Raw genomic sequence first — 21279 nt, 5'->3', positions numbered from 1 at the left:
TAAGACTTTGTATCTCGATAACGGAGGGACGAGGGCAAAAACTTTTTGCCTCAAAAAGAAAAAAAAAAGTCTAAATGTGCTTTTTCAACTGCCCCTTACTTTTCAGAACCTTTTTTATTATAACACTGTTCGTGTGGTTCCCTGGACTTTCTGACGCAAGATACGCAGAGCTGCAATTCTGGCTACTACGTCTGATCATCGACTTGAAAAAATAGTAAAACCGTAAATTAATGTCGTAGCGGCTTATAGTTTTTTGCAAACAAACTCTGCAATATTTTATTATTAAAAAGGCAACTCTGAAAGGAGAAAATTGCCATTGAATTAACTGATTTAACATCTTTGAAACAGCTGCTTTTCAGATTAACTAAACGAGTGCTCAAACGGCGAGTTTAATGAAATTGCAAACCGTAGAAGTTTATTTTCTAAAGCATAAAATTATTAGTTTTAATACGACTGAATTCCTATACTATTTCAATTTTTTGCATCGTTTTCAAGTTCGCAGAGACCTGAACAAGGTGGAAATTATTCGGATTTTGTATTACAGTTGGAACAATTTGAATAAATGTTTCCTAAATACGCAAGAGTTGATTCAAGAATCAACCAAACAAAACGTTATCCTTGTGTATCATGGCGAATAATGAATGCAAAAAAACAATACAACAAAACTTTAGAATTTTATTTAAACTGAAAATGCAGTCAAGCATTTTGGAAGAAAAAAGAACATTAATTTTTTATATATTTAACAACAATATATATCTATATACAAAATATTTATGGGTATCTACTGCATGAATATATGCTCCAGAACATTATAAAAGCGATCACATTTTACTAGGCGACAAAATGCAATTCTTGTAAACATTAATATTTCAATAATTGTAAAAACATTCCACAGTGAATTTTAATAATTAGGACTTAAAAAGAAGGAGACCAATTGGCATCCAAGAGATTCCTGATATTTTTATGATGTTATCTTTAAAATGAAAATAAAATACTTTTGACTCTGAAACATAAATAGGAACAAGTAGGATGAGAACAATTGAGACACTTGCATATGTAAGCATAAATGAAAAAAAAAAAAAAAAAACTTGAACAAGTTTTAAAATGGCACTTCAGTTTTCCAACTGTGTGTTGATATCACTCATTCCTGGAGCATTGTGGCAACATATTCAAAGCAGTCCTTAAATACTTTGTTCAAAAAGCATCCACTAAAACAAACCATGTACTGTGCAGCTTTAAGATAAACCTCAAAACATCAGGAAGAAAATGAGGCAGGCCTTTAATATTATCACCTAAAATAAATTAAACTCATTTAAACATGTGTTTCACAAAAATTGAAAGGATTATTGTTATTATATTTTAGCTAAAAGTAAAACAATGCTATCAGAATTCATTAACAGATAGAAGAAACAAAACTTAAAATTTCAATCAAAAGAGAGTTTCATAAACTCTGCTAAACAACTGCTATAAAACTTCTATAAAAGTGTTTAAACCCAATAGTTAAAATCTCGGTTAGAAAAGTTCCACTTTACTGAAACTGGATCAGAACTTACTGTTTGAACATGATTTATCCCATTTTAAAAAGGCTTTTCCGAATTTTAAAATTCCACTTCAATTGCTTCTTCAGTAATTTTCAATAAGGATAAATATATGTAAGAGGTCGAAAGGAAAAGAAAATATTAGCTTATAAAAACATTTCTCTCACAAAGTATTTTTACAATCAATCATTTACAAACATTTTGCTATTAACAATAAATATGCATAGCTAACAAGGACAGTCATATTTTACACATATTTTCGTGATTTTTTTACACAGAAATATGCTTAACTACCTAGTGTTAAAACCAGGTTCCACTCCAATTGTTTGTGTTCATATTGGAAGCGTGCAGAATGCCAAAAAGAATTTTCTAAGATAGTCTAAAAAAATTTTGTCTTGTTATACAGTATTTTTTTCTTGTAGCGATAATATCAAAATATTTCAAAGTTACATTGACCTAGATGGTTGATAAGGCAGAGCTTTATTTCTTACGTCACAATGTGAATAAAAAATTCATCTTATTTCACAATAAGCTTGGGGAACATTGGTTTACCCACCTATCATTGTAACCAGGTTCCACTCAAACTGATTGTGTTGGTATTAAAAAAAAAATTGTATAATGCACTCTGCTCTTACAGTTTGAGCAAGTTTTTTTTTTTTCTTTTTTCTTTTTTTTTTTTTTTTTGGAAAGGTTGGCAAATTTTTTTTGAAAACCTGCATTTGAAAATTTAAAAAATTCAGAAACAAATTGTTTGTGTTTTGCATGATTATGAACGAATAAAAAACTTTGTAAACATTGGAATGTTCTTTGAACGCAATTCATAAAATACCAAAGAAAATTCTAGAATCTCAATAACTAGGGTCTCTTCACTGAAGAGAGAATCTTTAACAAGAAAGTAATCTCCCAACTTATCGAAAAATTCTTTTCTTCAACTACACACAAATGGACTTTGGTAAATTAATGAAAACCTCAGAAGCTAAATTCCAATAATGTTGAAACCTTAAAGATAATTACTCTCTGGTTTCATGAGGAGCAGGTAACTTCTCCCAACTAGGTTCAACGCCCCAAATTTCCCTTGCATATTCTGCAATTGTGCGATCACTTGAAAATTTTCCGGACGAAGCTATGTTCATTATTGCCATCTTTGTCCATTCTTCAGTATTCTGGAAATAAAAAAATGGGTTTAGTATAATTACAGAATTAATTCCTATCATGTAAAATATACACTAATAGCCTTCAGATAATAATATGGCTTATACGAGCAAAACTGAATCGCTTAGATTTTAAATAGACAGAAAATGAGGCAGTTTGGTGATGAATCTCCTTACACAAAGTTACAATTAACTTGATAGCACTAATGATGCAAAAATGATGAATAGCTTTATTAAGTCATTAATCAACTTTACAACAGAAGTTGAACTCTATAGTACTAATAAATATCTTTTCTTCAGACTTAACGTTTTCATACCCAGAAACCTTCATTATATAGGATGGGATTGATGCTGAAATGTTAAAAAACTCATGATATTGGGTACCAAAAAACTCATGATATCGTGTACCAAGTTATGGGCAAAATCCAAATGTTTCTATTACAATTATAACTACATAGAAGTGTCAAAAAAATTCGATTGAAGTAATTATAACATATCAACTGCAATGTATTTAAAACTCATGCCAGACGAAATGTGTATACAATAAAAAGAAAAGGAAGTTCTTATTTCCTTAAAAAATTATTAAATATACACAATTGCAAATTGAAATAGTAATAAGAATAATCTCCTATCGTACATTTCTATATAAGTAAAATGCAGTCAAAAGTACTTTAAGAATGTAACCTCCTAAGAGTTCACAGTGATAAGGGAATGAAAATTAATTGAAATTTTAGTTTTGTGTGACATTAGATAAGAATATAACTCTCTGGTAATAGACGGTCATTGTACGATTGGTATGGCATCGCTAGCTTTCAAAAATGTACCATAATAAAGTAGAATTTTCACATTTTCAAGAAAGCATTTTATGCTTCATAAATAATACACGGATGTGTTCACAAAATCCCTCAAACCAATTCCAACAAAAAAATTTAACAATTTTATATTTTTCGTTCTAGTTTTACCACACTAAAATAATAACTCAATTGGCTCTTAAACTTTTAAGGCATAGTGGCTTCGTTTCAGCCCACCTGGCCATTTGTTATTTTTACTATTTGTTCAGCCACTGTGTTAGTAGGCTGGAGAAATAATAAAAGGCAATGGAGACTCAAATAAAGCATCTATGCCTGAAAAGGTCATTTGAAGTATTTCTAGATTATTTGAAGATATACATATATATAGTGAGCCGATAGTATTTAGCACGTTTCCTGCTTGAATAAAAAAAAAGCAGATTGAAGTTGGTGCACGTTTCTTTTTTTGTTGGAAAGACAACATAAAACAGTTTTATGCAATAAGTTTTTAAAATTAAAGTTCTACATAAGCTCCGTTATTTGCACACAAAATAGCAAGCCGAAATTAAATTCAACGCCATGTAGTTAGCATTTCAGCAGATATTCCACCAACGACTTGAATCATTCATTGCCTTTGCTTATCGATACCCAGAAGGAATTCCATACACTTGGTACAAGAGATTAGCTTTCATGGAACCGTAAAACGTAATTTTTTTCCCCTGCACCGTAGCCATTTGCAGATTGATGCAATTAGCAAATTTTCTCTAGAAATGCTGTCGCACCATGTACCGGCTTATGTGACAGTCATTTAATGAGAAAAACTTGATTGTGCAAAACTGTTTTATGTTCTTTCTAGTAATTAAAGAAACATGCACGTACCTCAATGCTATTTTTTATTCAAGCATGAAATGTACTCAAAACTTTTAGTCCACCCTGTACATATATCAGTGAACGTGTGTGTTTTACTCAGAACTTACCGTGAACATGTCACTCACTCGCTCTTGGCACTTAATATAAGCATCATAATCAGCAAATAGGAAAAACCTACAAAATTTTAAAAATAAATCAGCAAACAGATTTAAATAAAGAGATTAATGTAACTTTTCATAAAGCGCATGCACAATGACATACCTGTCATGGTTTAGCAAAATATTTGTCAAATCTTTGAACTGGTCCGGATTATTAGGACTAAAATATCCTCCACTGATCTGATCAACAGCTTGTTTTAACTCTGGGTTACTGTTGTAGTAATCCCAAGCATTATACCTAAAGAAAATTAATGACATGAATTTCACAATCAAAACATGAATCCATTCAACTTTCAGAAACACTGCTAACCAGGAAACCATACAATAGTGTTACAGTGGCCGCCACTTATATGAATCACGTTTTGTTCCAAATAGTTTCGATTCCATAAAGCGAATGATTCAATAAAGTGACTGATTCAATAAAGCGGCTAATTCAATAAAGCGGCTAATTCAATAAATCGGCTAATTCAAAAAAGCTGGATCTAGTTCTGTTTTTGACGATTTGATTCAATAAAGCGGTTGATTAAATCAACCACTGATTCAATTAATTGGCGTCCACTGTATCATGAAAAAAAAAAAATGAATAAGTAGCAATCGCAAGAGCATAGTAAATCATGTTTCTGGATACATAAATTATTTGCTCTCGTGCTCCCGCAATCGAAATAGGAGGTTTTAAATGCCGAAACTATAAGAAAAGTCGCCAAATTTAACGAGTTTTGGTGAGGAGTTTAAGACAACTTTCACACGCTTTGAAGATAGATGTCCTGCCACATGCAGAGACGGTGAAATAGCGGGGTATCTTCGATTTTCAACCAAGTCTTTAAATTTAGCGCTTTTCTTATTTCTTAAAATTTCGAAATTTAGAATTTCATACCTCGATAACGGGGTCACGAGGGCAAATAATTTTTGCGTAAAAAAAAAAGTCTCCATATACTTTTTCAAATGCTGCCCTTTTTTTTTCATTTTTCCGCTATGCATGTGTATTTCTGGTTAGAATAATCGGAATCTGTTCGGAAGATTTTTTAAACGTTGCTAGTAAAAAATTCAATATTTCAAACATCAGAAAATACGCAAATATTGTCCCTAACATTGAGAATAAGTCGTAAATCTTTCAAATTTGACAAAACTGTTAAGCCATCGCTAAAAAAAAAGTTGCTAATAAATAATTTTAAACTTCTTATAAGAAACTTGCTCAAAACTCTTGCAATTTTTTTTTAAATATTTTTTTTCTTGCATCGAATTATTTTTAAAATATACTCGCGTCAAAATAAGTAACACGAGAATTCGTGAGCGAGAATTTAAGCCTAAATCAAGTCTCACGTAGGTCTCCAAAGATAGCCTAAACTTGAGTTCAATGAATTTCAATTTAAAAAATTTTTAAATTCATCATCAGTCTTTTGTAGCTGAAATCTTTATATATCTTACCCTTTCCTCTTCAAAGCTTCAACTTCATCAACTGTCATACCAAAGATGAAGATATTCTCGGCACCCATTTCTTCTTTCATTTCGATGTTAGCACCGTCTAGTGTTCCAATAGTCAAAGCTCCATTTAACTATTAAAAAAAAAGGTATTGCGAAATCATTTACGATCAGTTTAGAAGCAAACATCAAACTTTTGAAGTTTAAACTTCAAACATTTTCCTTTAATGCCAAATAAGCAATAATTTTGAAGATGAAAACAGTTTTTAAAGAGCACATTTTTCCTTGTAGTGCAATACTTACATATCACTTAGATTTACTCTCCGAGTATGTATGATTACTCCTAATTTTTTATATATATTTAGGCGCCTGTTTTAGTTACATAGAGCATAGTATTTAAGGGCTAATATACAAGTGTCAATATACCGAATGAAACAAACTGTGGTAGAACCATGGAGGAGTGAATGGAAGAGTGAAACGCACGTATTGTTACTAACAATGATAGTGTGATTCGAAATAAACAGATTATTTGTGAACAATCTCTTGTGACATATATCGTGCTTCCGAGATACAATAAAATACAGCTCATCAATGCCAATATCTTTCTAAATTTTAAAGATATTCAACTGGCATTTTTAACGAGTTGCCACATCAATTTGTATGTGAAAATCAAATTCGCAATAATTTTATTACTAAGTTTAGTATTTTGGTAAGGTTTCACAGAAAACTTTGAGCGCCATAAGGCATTTTTTAAAAGGTTTAAAGATGGTATTTTTGAAAGAAATGTTCATATTTTCGTGAATATATAAGCGATACTTTCACGAAAATTCATAAAATAACTGTAAATAGTACGCAAATGTATGTCTGAAAATTAAAGCTAATTACCAGCTATTTAAGTAAAGGATAAACAAAAAAATATTTTTGCTTCTTTAATTTGTTGCTGGTCCCCTTGAATGGGCGATTTCAATTTTATTGAAAAACGAGAGCTGAGCATGCCTTTTATGTGACAAAAGTTACAGAACAGTTGATCTCTTATTAATCGAGAAAATCGTAAAAATAGGAGTTTTCAAAAGTGTCCCAATACTATTAATTATCGAATATACTTCTTTATGAGAAAAAACGTGGCACGGGTAGAAAAAGTTGGGAAACCAAAATACTGCTCAGTGGTAGATAATTTATGAACTCACTTCCATTGTTACTGATTTAAAAGCGACTTAAACTTGAAGTAGGTCCGTTCCAAAAAAAAAAAAGTTTTATTTCGTTATAACCGATTACAACCAAAAAGAAGTTGACCTAGACATTGTAAAGATCCTATATACAAAATTTCTATTCTAACTTCTACGCCACTGTTTATCAATTATTCGAGATACGGACTTGTTAAAATAGCCTCGGGCATGGCCTAGATAGTTTTCGGTTGCTCAGGTAAAAACGTGGCAAAAAACTGAAAGAGTTGATTAAAATGTTAATTTAGGTTGAAATTTCAGAATTTTTTGTGAATCTCAAAAGCATTTATAAACGGACTTCACAGTCGTAATTGTTCCAAAACTTCCAGAGGCTCTAAAAGTAAAACAAAAGCAGATAGTACTTATATATGAGACTCTGGCTTCAGACACTCGGATCCCATTAAACGGCATGCGTTTCTTGTCTAAACGAGTTAAAAATTTAAAAAAGGGAAAAAAAAGGGCGAAACAATGATTTTTTGAGCTGATGTGTACTTTCATTTATATTTAGAGAATTTCAGAGTTGAAGCACAGTTAACATGAACACGATGGGGACGTCAAACTTTTTTCGCATTAACCGAATTTTGAGTAAACAAGCAAAAAATTTCTTTGACACAGAAAATATGGGAACTAAAGTACACAGAAATGCACACACAAGCATTTATATTTTAAGCACGAAACGCATAATAAATCTGATAAACTAGTATTAAAATAAGTTTATCGAAATGGATGAATAAATTTGCGTTTGATGCGCAGAAACTAACTGCAAATTGCTAGACGCAAGTTTGTGTTGAAATGGAGATCTTTAGCCTTCCAAAATTACGTAAAGAAATTTCAGGTAAAAGGATGTCCCCCCTCCATCCCTTCCTTATTTTTCTTTCTTTTTAATTTTTATATTTTCTTTTCATTTTATTTATTTATACTCCGATCTTAAAAATTTGTTTTTCATCTTAAGCAGGGTTTTCTTCAAATTATCTTCTTCAAATTCTTTCTTCAAATTGCCTAAAACGATTAATTCGACACTAATTTTATTAGGTCGAGGGGGGGGGGCATTTATTTCGCTTTTAGTGAAATTTCGCGTAAAGAGAGTTCGCGTTGACGGGGTTTGACTGTACTTATTTTTCATGAACTCGACAATCAATTTTGGGTGACATCTCTAAAAGGGTATCACTCGGGGTGGACAGCATCCCCCCCCTATGTAATGACATTTTTTGAAAACTACAAGACGGTAGCGAAAAATTCAACAATTTGAACTCACCATAAACTTCATATTTCCAGTTCCAGAAGCTTCTGTACCAGCAGTGGATATCTGTTCACTTAAATCGGCAGCAGGGATAATTTTTTCTGCTAGAGTAACTCTGTAGTTCTCCAAGAAAATTACTTTCAACTTTTCTCCAACAACAGGATCATTATTAACTACGTTTCCAACGGCGCAAATCAATTTTATTATTTGCTTTGCTGTGTGGTATCCTGGAGCAGCCTATAAAAATGCAAGATTAGGACATTTATAAAAGAACTTACTTATACAAATGAAATTATTCTCAAAAACGTTTCAAATTTAAAAAAAAAAAAGAAAAGAAAGGTCTCATTCGCGATTTCACTGGAAAATATTCAAAGCAACTGTAATTTACAACCACCATGCATCAATAAAGGATATTTCCTATTCAATAATTTCCGTACCAAATTATACATAAGTTCACATAAGTGGATACACTAATCAACAATATATATTACACCCAGTGGTCAGAAAAACTGTTTTTGTTACTGACAACAACTACTTAACTACAAATGCGACAATTTCATGCGACAAAGATTCAATTTACGATATTGGAAATTTATGACGTGGAAAACGTGGAAAACTGAAGGAAAAATATCGTAAAAAATTGGTATAGAGTAATGTATTGGCACACTTAAACATTATAAGTTACAATAGACGATCCCAAAATGGGCGTGCTGATATACGGAAGCTTTTGAGTTTATTACTCTCCAAAAAACAGTTTAAACAACCCACAACGGGTATAAATTTAGGAAGTTCAAAGAAAAATCGAAAAGGTTTCACTACCCTTTTGTAAAAATAATCGTTTTAAAACGACGAAGATTATCGAAAATGTACAATTTTGATTTGTGAAAAGGTTTCACTTTTGCGGTCGCCATCTTTATTTTTTAACGTTCATATCTACGATTATATTGTTTGTTAATTGATGTTTTGAAGCTGCATTAACAAAAATAAATTGTTTCTTTCAAATCATTGCAGCCTTCTTGTTTTTCCCCCCCCCCCCCCGAAAAAAACGAATTTATTTTCACTCGATCAATACATTTTCGAATCGAGTATTCGACGTTTCCCACAAATCGTTACGTGTGTGTGTGTATATATATATATATATATATATATATATATATATATATATATATATATATATATATATATATATAGCCGAGCTGTTACTGTCCTAAAAACTCATTGAAAGAAAACTCATTGTTACTCAAACAAGTATCAGTGATATTCATACAATAACTCATTGATATGCCAGATAGTATAAAATTGTCATAATCCATCAGTCTTTAGATTTTTAGGATTTCGTTGGAAGGATTGAATCAAAGTTCGAACAAAAATTCCACTTCCGTCTGTCCTAGAAAAGCTTTCGAAAATTTTTCCCCACATATGACTTTCCTAAAACTCCATTTTTGCGTTACATTTTTTTTACCTTGACTGGGTACATACGATAGTTATTTTAATGAAAAAAATTGAATTTTCAAAAAACAATCCACGTCCACGCTGTTGTAATTTTTGGAAGCAATCAAGTCTTAAAATGTGCTATACTGTTGTTGTCGGATTTGAGGTAATACTATATTTAGCAATTTCTACTCATATTTACATAAGATAATTTGTTATTTTAAACCATTTTTTGCAATTTTTTTCTTCCCACCTTCAACTTTTCATGGCGCCCTTGACATATAATAGTTAACTCCAGAATTACTAGAAAGTTAAATAATAATTCATTTTATTACGATTTCATCATTTTTATTGATATTTTTATTTTATCTCATTTTAAAACTCTAATTTCCTCCAAAACGATTTCTCTACAAACTTCTTCTAAAACACGGGGACATTCTCGATGCGCTCGCTGACGCAATCACGTAAAATATGTTCTAATCAGAAAAAGGTCAGGTGCAATTGAACCTTGTTTCCTTTCGAAACTAACGTTAAGAGTGGTTGCCAGAACTCGCTGCACACTACAGTCAGGGCCGGATTAACACCAATTTACGCCCTAGGCCAAACTAGAGCCTCACATATCCGAACTCTATCGAAATCGTATTCCCCCCCCCCCTCCATCCCCAGCCATTACCAGAGGCTTAGTAGCGTCCAGTAACAGTTGAAGATTTTGTGCTCCCCCATTGTTTGACAAAATGAGGGATGGGCTTCTTTGTTTTCCTTCGATGATGTTCAAAACAAAGGGGGTTTGGGGTGTAATCCCCAGGGAATTTTTTGAAATTGAAACTTAGAAATGCAATTTTAGGCCATCTAAGGCTATTTAATGGGAAGTAATGGCATTTGGAACTCGAACAGGAAAGTTTTCGTAACTGAAGTCCTACATACGTTAATTGTATGTTATCTTTGATGATTTTAAAGGAAGGGATGAGTTTGGGAACTCTCCCCCCTTCCTCCCCGCGTTGAAATTAGTTTTTAAAAAGAAATTTTCGACACTTTTACAAATGATGCTAGGGAACGGTGGGAGTCGAGAGAGCATTCCTGAATTTTTTTTGAAATTGAGGTCCTACTGCGCAACTTTTAACGGTTTTTTTTTTTTTTTGATTTAGGGCGAGTGGTGACTCCAGCGAGGAAACTTTTCGAAGCTGAAAACGAAAAAATTCTAGGACATCTTTTATGACGTCCGGACATAGATGGGGTTTAACCGTTCTTCCCCAGAAAGGTTTCGAAATTGAAAACTTAAATACGCAATTGGAAACCATCTCTGATGACATTACGATAAAAAATAAGGTTCGGTAACTCTCTTCCGTAGTTGTTTCGAAATTGAAGTCGTAAAAACAAAATTTTGGACAATTTTAATAATGTTGGAGAAGGGCTGCAATCGGGGTGCTCTCAGGAAAGAATTTCAAAATTGAGGTCCTAAAAACAAAATTTTAGACGATTTTCAATAAGGTAAAAGGAGGGCTGGAATCAGGGTCACTCCAGGAAAATTTTTGAATTTAAGATCCTAAAAACAAAATTTTAGATTATCTGATACGATGTGAAGATGGGGCCGTTTTAGAGATCTTTCCCCTAAAAAAATCGAACGTCTTCATAATGTTGGGAACGGAACGGGGGTGGGGTTCGAGGGTGCTCCTGCCCAATTGTTTAGAGTTGGGGCCATATAAACGAAATTGTTTGCTTTCTTCGACAGTGTTCGGGAGAGAAATAGTGTTTAGGACCCCTCCCCCCCCCAGAAATTTCGGATATTTAAGTCCTAAATGCGCAGTTGTCTCTGATGACGTTGTGGGAAGGGATGTGGTACGTTGAGTCTCACTCGGGAACTTTTTGAAATTGATGTTTCATAAAAAAAAAACAAGTTTAGATAATATTTGAAGATGATAGGAGATGCGGGTTCGTGGAATCTCCTCTGAAGTCTTTCGATTAAAGTTATAAAAATGCAAATTTAGACTACCTTTGGTGACGTAAAAAGATGAGGATAGACTTAGAAAACTCCTCCCTCCCCCTATTTTGCTTTGTCATAATATTTTTATTTTTTATTTTTAAACATATGTTGTAAAACATCCTGACCCACTTTTTCTTTTCCAAAAACATTTAAATGTTTTAGTTTCTCCATAATGATATTTTCAAAATTTTTTCTGTTTAAAAAACAAACGCTTTGAGCCCCGAAAAAAAAAATTTTATGCTTTGGCCTAAGGTGATATTTAGCAGTGATATCTTATATAATCTTTTCATTTGTATTTAAATTTAAATATCCGGGCTCTTTAATTTCTTGATGCACTTTGTTTTCCATTCATTTTTTTTACCTTAGAAAAATTTAAAACTGCTGGTGTCTCTACCTTACAATGTTCTTAATCACTCTTTCTCTGTATATTTTAATTTTTCTTCTATTTAAAACATATTTCGGGGCATCTCATGTATTTTTATATCTCAGTAAAAACAACCCTGTTGTAAAAATTTCCCCGCCAAGAAAACTAACTCTTTCCCACAAAAAAGAAAGCCTTCATCCTAAACCAAAAAACCCTCAGCCTCAAAAAGTCATGGTAACTAGTTTGCCCGCCAAGTATCTGCCAAACTATCATCCACCCTGTTCTCCTCTTTCATCACACCTACTTCCGTTAGATCCTCCTCCCACCTTCAACTCCTCAAAAATATGAATAGATCCTTTAAATTTTTTATCTTGTTTGGCGGGAAGCTTTTCTAGTTGAGGTGGTTGCTTGGTGAGCAAAAAGCTTCCCATCAAACAAGATAACCAATTTAAAGGATCCATTCATATTTCTGAGGAGTTAAAGGTGGGAGGAGGTTCTAACGGAAGTAGGTGTGATTAAAGAGGAGAACAAACAAACCCTATAAGCTGAGAATAAGTACACATGAATTTAGGGGAAATTAGGGTTTTCAAACTTGAATTACTCCGGTCCATGATGTCCCTGGGGGTTGAATTTTTGTATATGTCCTCAATGGCCCACCAAGAATATGTATACAAAAAATCATTACCATAGCTCCCAGGGGAGCTGCTGCAGAACCCCGGGAAGGTACGATTTGGGGGGTAAAAACAAGGGGGGAGGGGTCAAATGGCACAAAAGGCACATCAGTAGGGCACAAAGAATGTGTGTGCCAGATTTTAGCTTGATTCGTCTTTTCGTCTGGGCTGTAGCCCTGTCAAAGAAAGCGAAAACTTTTTTGAACAGCGATTTAATAACTTAAATTCCTCCTCCCCCGATGGTCCAGGGGATTGTATTTTGGTTTACGTCGTCAGGGGCCACTAGAGATTGAGTGTACCAAAAATCAACACCGGGGGTCTTCATGGGGATGAGATACAGAGGGGTAAACTGTTCTTGGTCGCTTTTATTTTCTTTCGTCTTTCTTGGCGGTGGATTTGCTTTTGATGGCTGCTGACGTTTGGTTCTCTTGGCGGCGGGAAGACTCCCACGTCCTGTGACATTTTGTTGTGATCTTCGTGGTGAAATTTTGAATAAAAATAATATGTTGGAAGACAACCCCGATAACTTACATCATTATACTTTTTTTTTTTTTTTTTGCGTCCTTTGGGAGTCAAGGTTAACGTTTTCTTGGAGGACCCAGTTCGTCTCTGTGCAAAGCTATATTTTTAAGAAATTATTGTTCAAATCAAAGATATTGAAAGTTATCTGCTTTGACCAGAAAAAGGAACTCGACTCAATCATTACGCCCCCCACCGTATCCTACAATGCTTTTTTTCTGCCTAACGGGCTGGTTGCAGTTGCAATCTATTCTAGTTCAACTTTGCTTCTTCATATATACTTGAGAGCCACATTTTTTTTTCAACAAACTGTTTATTTATTTATTTATTTTTCACTGTGATGTGCGGCCTTTTCGGCTTGCGTCCCTGGGCCAGGGCCTAGGGTGGCCTATTGGGTAATCCGGGCCTGACTACAGTTGGTCAAACCTAACCAGGCGGCGTCGCAATGCTGTGATTAGGATCTGCGTTAGGGTTAGTCCCAACTATATATCCCACTGCTCACTACTTTACTCTTTAAAAAGTAACGCTACACACTACAAAGAAATGTAGCGACTGCAGTAGTTTTTTTCTTATAGCGCGTTGATTCTGAAACACTGATTATACCTAAATGAAAATTTCATATTCAATGCAAACAATTTTCGAAGTTCAAAGATAAAACATATGAGTTGCTTACCTTACCACCAATCATTATTGTTCTTGGTACAAAAGGTGCATTTGGATTTTTCTTAATTCTATTGTATAGAGTAATTATATGTAAGCAATTCAACAACTGCCTCTTGTACTCATGAATTCGTTTCACTTGTATGTCAAACATTGACGCAGGATTGACATTCACTCCAGTTTCTTTGGTTAAATAAGCAGCAACTTTAAGTTTATTTTCCTAAAAAAATATAAAACACTAATGAGTATTCATACAATCCAAGTAGAGATTTTCAAACAGGAAAATAAAAAGCGAGGACTCACCTGCTTAATTTTATGAATGGTACGAATGAAAGATGCATCGTTGACAAACTTCTTCAATTGTGCGAGCTCTTCAAGATGAGTGGTCCATTTATCACCGATTCGCTAAAATATCAAGAAAATATTCGTTGACATACACCCCAAAAACAAAGTATTTCAATGTCATAGTAAAATAAGATCAGCAGAAGTAAATGAAAACAAATTTCATTGTTTTAACTTCTAGTCTTTCTGGAATGAATTGAGAAATTTGTGCATAGCAACCAAGACTACTTCGTAAGAGTAATGGGTATAAAAAATTTGAGTTTGACTTTGCTAGCGAATGAAATCTTAAGCGTACTTTCATTTACCCCCAGAGATTAGAGGTGAATGAAAACAGCTATTTCCTTTTCATGCGGTTGATGTAGGTAAGATAATTGTGATATAGACAATTCATTTAGAGGCTCAAGATTTTCTACAGCAACAATACTCTGCCCTAGATCGCATGCGACCCGCTGGATCCGACAAATGTATTCTAAAATACACTAACCTCCAAAAGTTAAGGTACAATTTGCTTTCTGCGTCTAATTTGCAAATGAATGAAAGTAGATACACGGAAATTCGAGGAAATATATATTCAACAGTTATTTATTAAATGCGTCATGGACATATACATAAGTTTAATACAAAACTAATTACTCTTGGCAAAAAGGTCCCTTTTTAGAGAAAACATATCATTTTTATGTGATACAATGACACAAAAAGGGTTCAACAAGGAATGTGTCCACCTTTAACTTACATTCATTGGAAGCATATAGAGTGTTCGTACGAAGCCCAGACAAGAAGTAAGCACTGTTCCAGCGGATGTAAAGACACTGGAGGAGGACTTAAAGCAGAAATCCGTCTGTCAAGAGTCCTAAAGATGTTCTACCACTCAGGTCTGGAGATTGCGCTGACTATTCCATTTGCTCCAAAACGTGGCCCTCAAGATAGTCCTCAACTACCACAATTGTGCATTCTCTCCCATCAGTTGGTACAAATGACACCTGTATATGAATCAAGGATATCATCCCAATATATCACACTAGTTTTTGTGTTCCTCCATGGAACACACGCATCCCAATATATCACACTAGTTTTTGAGTTCCTCCATGGAACACACGCAGGTAGATCAGTGTGATCACCGACGGAAACATCTGCCTAAACTTTGATTCAACAACCCCTTTAACGGTGTTTTTCCAACATTGTTTGGATCGATGGTATATGGTGTGTGTTATTCCCCCCAGATTAGAAAACGCCATGAAACGCTCTTCAATGTGAATCTGAACTCTCCTGTGAAGATTAAAGAAGCCCATTGCTGCTCTGTCCAGTAAACGTATTCTCTAGCCCCCAAATAAGCAGGCCTTGCTCTGTCGTCCGTCAAGGGAGACACACAAAACTGACTGTTGGCCAGAGATATTTTGCTGGCGTCTTTGCATCGAAGTAGCCGAGATTTTTTTCTTCCTGATGCTACAAAAAAATCTACAACGAGCTCACAGTAGTGATTCTCCGTTGGGCCAAAAGGGCGTAAAAACGTCTTTCTGCAGATGTTGTAGCTCGTGGTCGGCTTGGAACGTATCTCCTGGACACAGAATCTTCAGATGCATATAGATGTCGAAGTCGTTGAACTACACTGAGAGACATATTGAGACGTCTAGTAGCATCAGATTCTGGCTCCCCCTATTTCTATTCATTCGACTGTCTGCATACTTAACGAATCGAGCAAATGACTTCTAGACATTGCTCAACTTTACTGACAATATCCAACGAAATTGCCAACGACAGTTGAAAATCAACAACATATACACAAGAAATTACGAAAACTTCATCTTTGTATATTTCTCTCTCCCTCATTACACCTGTTCCTTTAAATAAAACAAAAACGTTATCATTACTTTTGTCATACTTTTTTTTTTCAAGTTCGTTGTTATCATGAATATACAGTCGAGTCCCGACTTACGCGAGGGATGCGTTCCAAGACTCCTCGCGTAAGTCGAAATTTCGCGTTAGTGAAAAATGTACGTATACAATTTTTTAAAAACATACCAACTTCTTTTAGACACTCTTAAACACCCCTTAAACCGCTTTAAAGCATTTCTCAACTGTACATTACAGTTTCTTACATTAAAGAGCTGAACTTTTACCGCTTTTTAAAAATAAAAAAAGCCGTTTTATTCAACATAAAATACTTTAAGATGCACAAAGAGGATGATCAATGGGAAGGAAAGACATAAAATAAAACAAAACGGCGCGCACATTATGTAGTAATAATAAGAGCTGCACAGTAATATATGTACTGCACAGTATATACAGTAATAATATTCATGAGTTGAAAAATAAAGATGGTGATGATTTATGCTCCATGATCAGATCATTATTCTTTTTAAATACATTTTTAAATACGTTTGCTTCGCCTTTTCTTTTATAGCGTTCACATTTATGCAACAGCCTCTCTTTCTGATCTCTTTAATCCGCAGTACAAGAGCAGCTTCAATTTTTATAATACATATTTGCTTTGCTTAAACACTACTCTGCAAGCTTCAATATTGAAACTAAGTTCTGGACTTTTATGGTTATCTTTTTGTTTTAACTTTTAATTGTACGCACGGAAGATTCACTCATACTTATTGTCGTGCTACCGTCGACGTTTTGTAGCTTTTCAAGCATATCGAGAATCTTAACCTTTTTTTTTTGGCAGAAACTTTCTTTTTCTTCCCATCTTCAAACTTTGGATGAAACAGCGCACTAAGGTGTCATTATATTTCATCAACTTTAATAATTAGAATGAAAAAAAAATTGAAAGATGATGAGAGGTTATTTGATGCACTAACAACGCGATGAATAGTTTGGTGTGAGAACTTTCGCTGTCAGTGATGCTTAAGAGATGTAATAACGTTTCACGAAATCAATATTTAGTAGCCAATAACAAAACCGATACTTCCCTCTAAAAAAATCGTGTTGTCGATGAGGAATTCGCGTTAGCTCTAAAATTCGTTACTCGTGAAAAATTCGCGTTATAGCCCTTTCGCGTAAGTTGAATCGCGTTGTACTGGGAGTCGACTGCAAACTATAAATTTTACCGCTACTGCCATCTGTTTACAATGAGCATCGGAAAACTACGTACCTTAACTTTTAGAGGCCAGTGTTATTTCAAAAGCAAAATCACGCAAAAATTAACTTAGACGTTAAATGTGTACAAAATAAACACAGAAGTACAATTTACATCAAAATCCTATCTTCCAAAGAGATGCGAAGACAGACAAGCTTAAGTGTTCCACCTTAGAGTAATGCGTATGGAACAAATGCAAACACCTAAACCGAACAACAAAAATAGCAAGGAAGGGTAAAATAATAAGTAAATGTCCTTGTATATGACAAATAAAACTAGCTGAAACCGGCTATTTCACGTCTGAAGGTCTGCTGGAGAGAAAAATGCAAAGTCCATTAGCTTTGGTAAATAACTTTTACCACGCTCTCTTCTTCAAACAGTGTTTATGCCAATACAGTTGCTTAAAAGCAAGGCGGAACTCTCAGAATGACTTCCCTACGTTTCCCAAGTCTTCACTCATCAATAGTTTAGTTTCAAAAATCATCGCAAGTGTCGTAATATACTTTACTTCTATTTACCCAAACTGTCGTTAAAGTTTATTGATTTGCTATTGACTGACAACTTTAGGTAATTGTTAAACTAATTTCAATCTCACTTCGAAATCATTGAATTATTTTAAAACGTCTGAATTTTTTTCAGAATCGTTACGTTGTTTTTTCTAAAACCTTGAAACATTTATTCATTTAAAATTGTATAGAGTACGAAAAAATATAGAATGAAAAAAATTTAAAAGTTAAATAATTTCAATTATTTTAAAAAATCGCCAATTTTCGCTCAACTTGCAGTAATGCATTTCTGTAATGTGCTAGATAAACGTTTAAACTCACCTAAACATGTGTTTAGGTAAATGTTCAACAATGTAAGATACTAGCTGAGCCGTGCGAAGCATTCGCGCTCGAAATTAAAAGACATGCCACAAAAAAATACCGCGTAAAAACACCCTATGTATAAATTTACATACTCGCCAAGTAGAAAATTGCCGAACTCAATAACTCAAGAATTCGATAGTTACTTAAAAACCTCTGTTATAGTTCAGTATGCTTACAGAATTTAGCTGTATAAGAACTTGAAGGCTGCATCAAGGAATCAAATAAGGGTAGAGAATTCCCGCTGCATTAGCTTTAACGTCTGAAATTTTATACGCAAAATACTTAACTTGAAAACTAACTTAACTTAAACACAACTTAAATAGTTAACTTAAGCACTGTAAAAAATACTCCTGAAATGGTAAAAAGTACTGGCATTCATGTTGCCAAAACTTTTTACCATAAAATCCTATTTTAGAGTGAAATTTTCTGGTAAGAGAACCAAAAACACTACGGCTAGTAGTGCTGAACAAAATAAAGGAAAGGGAGCATTGGGGTTCGAACCTAGATCTTTTCGTTCCAAGGCAGCTGTCTTAACCATTACCCTAGAGCGGGAAAAGTAAAGTGCTTCGCTCCGTAAATCACGTGGTTTGCCAACCGGTGCTGCAATCTTTTGCTTTTACCGGTACAATTTACTACAAAATTTTCTCTTTACTGTAAAATTCTTTCTTAAGTTTTTATTTTATAGCAAAATTTCACTTTATTTTTCAAAATTTTTCAAAGAGCGTTATAAAGGCAGGCCACTCGAACCGAGACTCGATCCCGGAAATAATCGGTTGAAAGTCGAACATTCTACCAACTCAGCTATCCGGCTCTCCTTTTTAACAATCCAAGTTCCGATTCGATATCTATCAAAACATCGGCGCATCCATTAAAGGATCACTTAGATGATTTTAAATCTCAAATTACATTTTTATACTGTAGGTCTTTTTCTCGTCATTATCCGGCACGATAAGTTTTAAAATGAGGAAATCATGGAGTTTGATAAACGAATAAGTAAGATTTCGTGGACCGACAGAAATTGTGCAAGAGAAATTATATAAAAGATTCTCTTGCTAAAAAATAGATACTACAGAAATACAAAACAAAGATAAAAGAGCAATCAATGATATGGTCCGAGACTATTCCACTTCCTTTTTCAAGATCAGTATGTGATCTTTAGCCGGGCTGTGGAGTCGGAGTCATGATTTAGAATTTTTGGGTAAAGGAGTCATTTTTGCTCCGAGTCTGCAACTCTACTGCGGAGTCGAATTGATTTTAGAGTGAAGCGATAGAAGTTAGAGGCTTTAAATTCTAAGAGTAGGTGTCTTATTTTTCCTCCGACTGCGCAGCCCTAAACTTTAGTTTAAAGAAAAAAATTGTAATATTTTTGAAGGACAAAGATGTTATTCAAATTATCAAATATCTAGATTAAAACTGCACCAAATTAAAGAAAATATTACTAAATCTAACTGCCTGTATCAAAATATTATTTCTGGAATTATTTTTTTAATTCATCAGTAGGACAATAAAAGCTCGAAGACTTTCTAAATATATATGCTTCATTTCAAACAAACCTCAGCGATGGCATCTGCTAAACTTGGATTACACAATAGCAGCCAACGACGAGGTGTAATACCATTGGTCTTATTCTGGAATCTTTCAGGATACATTTCAGAAAAATCACGGAAACTGGAAAGAAAAGTTTGGATTACTTTCAATGTTAAAATAAAATAGTATACCAAGAAAACTTGTACTTACATATCTTTCTTAATAATCTCCGAATGAATGGCAGCTACTCCATTGACAGCGTGGGAGCCCACTATGGCCAAGTGAGCCATATTGATTCGCTTTTCCCCATACTCTTCTACTAAAGACATCCTTCGCAATCTATCAACATCTCCGGGCCACCTTTTGGATACTTTCTGTAAAAAAAAAAGGTAAGAAATTGCTTGAAGCAAGAGGCGATTTCTCTTGCGAAGCATAAAAGTTTCTTTCATGCTAATACGTACTTCGAGGAATCTTGCATTAATTTCATACATGATTTGGAGATGTCTAGGAAGAATATTTTCCAGCATACTAACAGGCCATCTTTCAAGCGCTTCAGGCAATACAGTGTGATTCGTATAAGCACACGTTCTAGTTGTGATGTCCCAAGCCTAGAAAACATGTACAGATGTAATTAGTTATCTTTAAGATATAGAAAAAATTTCTTGAGAGCAAATGTAACTATTTTGGGCATAGAAATGTAAAGTTTTACAGAACATTCTGAATTATTACATTACGTAATTACTGGCGGGGCTAAATTACGAGTACACGCAAGCAGTACCCCTTTCCATAAGAATATATTTCTATATCAAAAGCATTTCAAAGTCCCTACTAAACACTATCTCAACTACGTAAGTTGGAAAAATGCCTAAAACCATCCCCCTCCTTTCTATTTCGTTTACCTCAGACAATATTTAGGGCAGTATTTCCGTGCAGTGGCGGATCCACAGAGTGAAGTTGGGTTGATAGCTTCCATTTCCAGCCAAGGTTTGAAAATTCGAAATTTTACATGGAGATGAGCATGACACCCCCCTCCCCCGCATGACAAAAGAAATAAAATACAATTGCGTCGTTAATGCTAAAAAATTTCAAGGAAAGAGTCCCAGAACCGCCTCCCCATGTCAACGAAAATTATCTAAGTTTTTTCGTTTTTAGAGCTTCAATTTCCGTAAATTTCTGGAGGTGATTTCTTGAACTCCATTGTGTTCTCTAATGTTGCTAAAATCGTTCTACAATCGTGTTTTTAAGACTTAAGCTCCGAAAATTTTCCGAGGGGCGATCACAAAACCTCTCCTACGCTTAACATCACGAAAAAGAGTCTAAACCTTCGATTTTGAAATTTCAATATCTGCATATTTCCAGGGGACAGTTTCGAACCAGATGCCTTCGCGTAATATTAAGAATGGCCTACAATTGCGTTTCTACGACTTTAATTCAGAAAATTTACCG

At 34.1% G+C, this 21279-nt stretch overlaps 1 protein-coding gene across 1 annotated transcript in view; it reads right to left on the bottom strand.

The window, feature by feature from the left end:
* Positions 1-655: 655 nt before the first annotated feature.
* The window catches only part of LOC129231245 (glycogen phosphorylase-like), a 143458-nt gene continuing 122834 nt past the window's right edge, over positions 656-21279 (bottom strand). Inside the window, 11 exon segments of the mRNA XM_054865523.1 lie at positions 656-1292; positions 2553-2701; positions 4455-4521; positions 4609-4743; positions 5931-6058; positions 8403-8624; positions 14027-14233; positions 14317-14418; positions 19860-19974; positions 20044-20207; positions 20295-20441. Of these exon segments, the coding sequence (XP_054721498.1) occupies positions 1289-1292; positions 2553-2701; positions 4455-4521; positions 4609-4743; positions 5931-6058; positions 8403-8624; positions 14027-14233; positions 14317-14418; positions 19860-19974; positions 20044-20207; positions 20295-20441 (1440 nt within the window). The 3' untranslated portion in view covers positions 656-1288.

The sequence above is a fragment of the Uloborus diversus genome, chromosome 10 (genome assembly GCF_026930045.1).
Source record: "Uloborus diversus isolate 005 chromosome 10, Udiv.v.3.1, whole genome shotgun sequence".
NCBI classification, from domain to species: domain Eukaryota; kingdom Metazoa; phylum Arthropoda; class Arachnida; order Araneae; family Uloboridae; genus Uloborus; species Uloborus diversus.
This window is presented reverse-complemented; position numbering and strand designations above follow the sequence as displayed.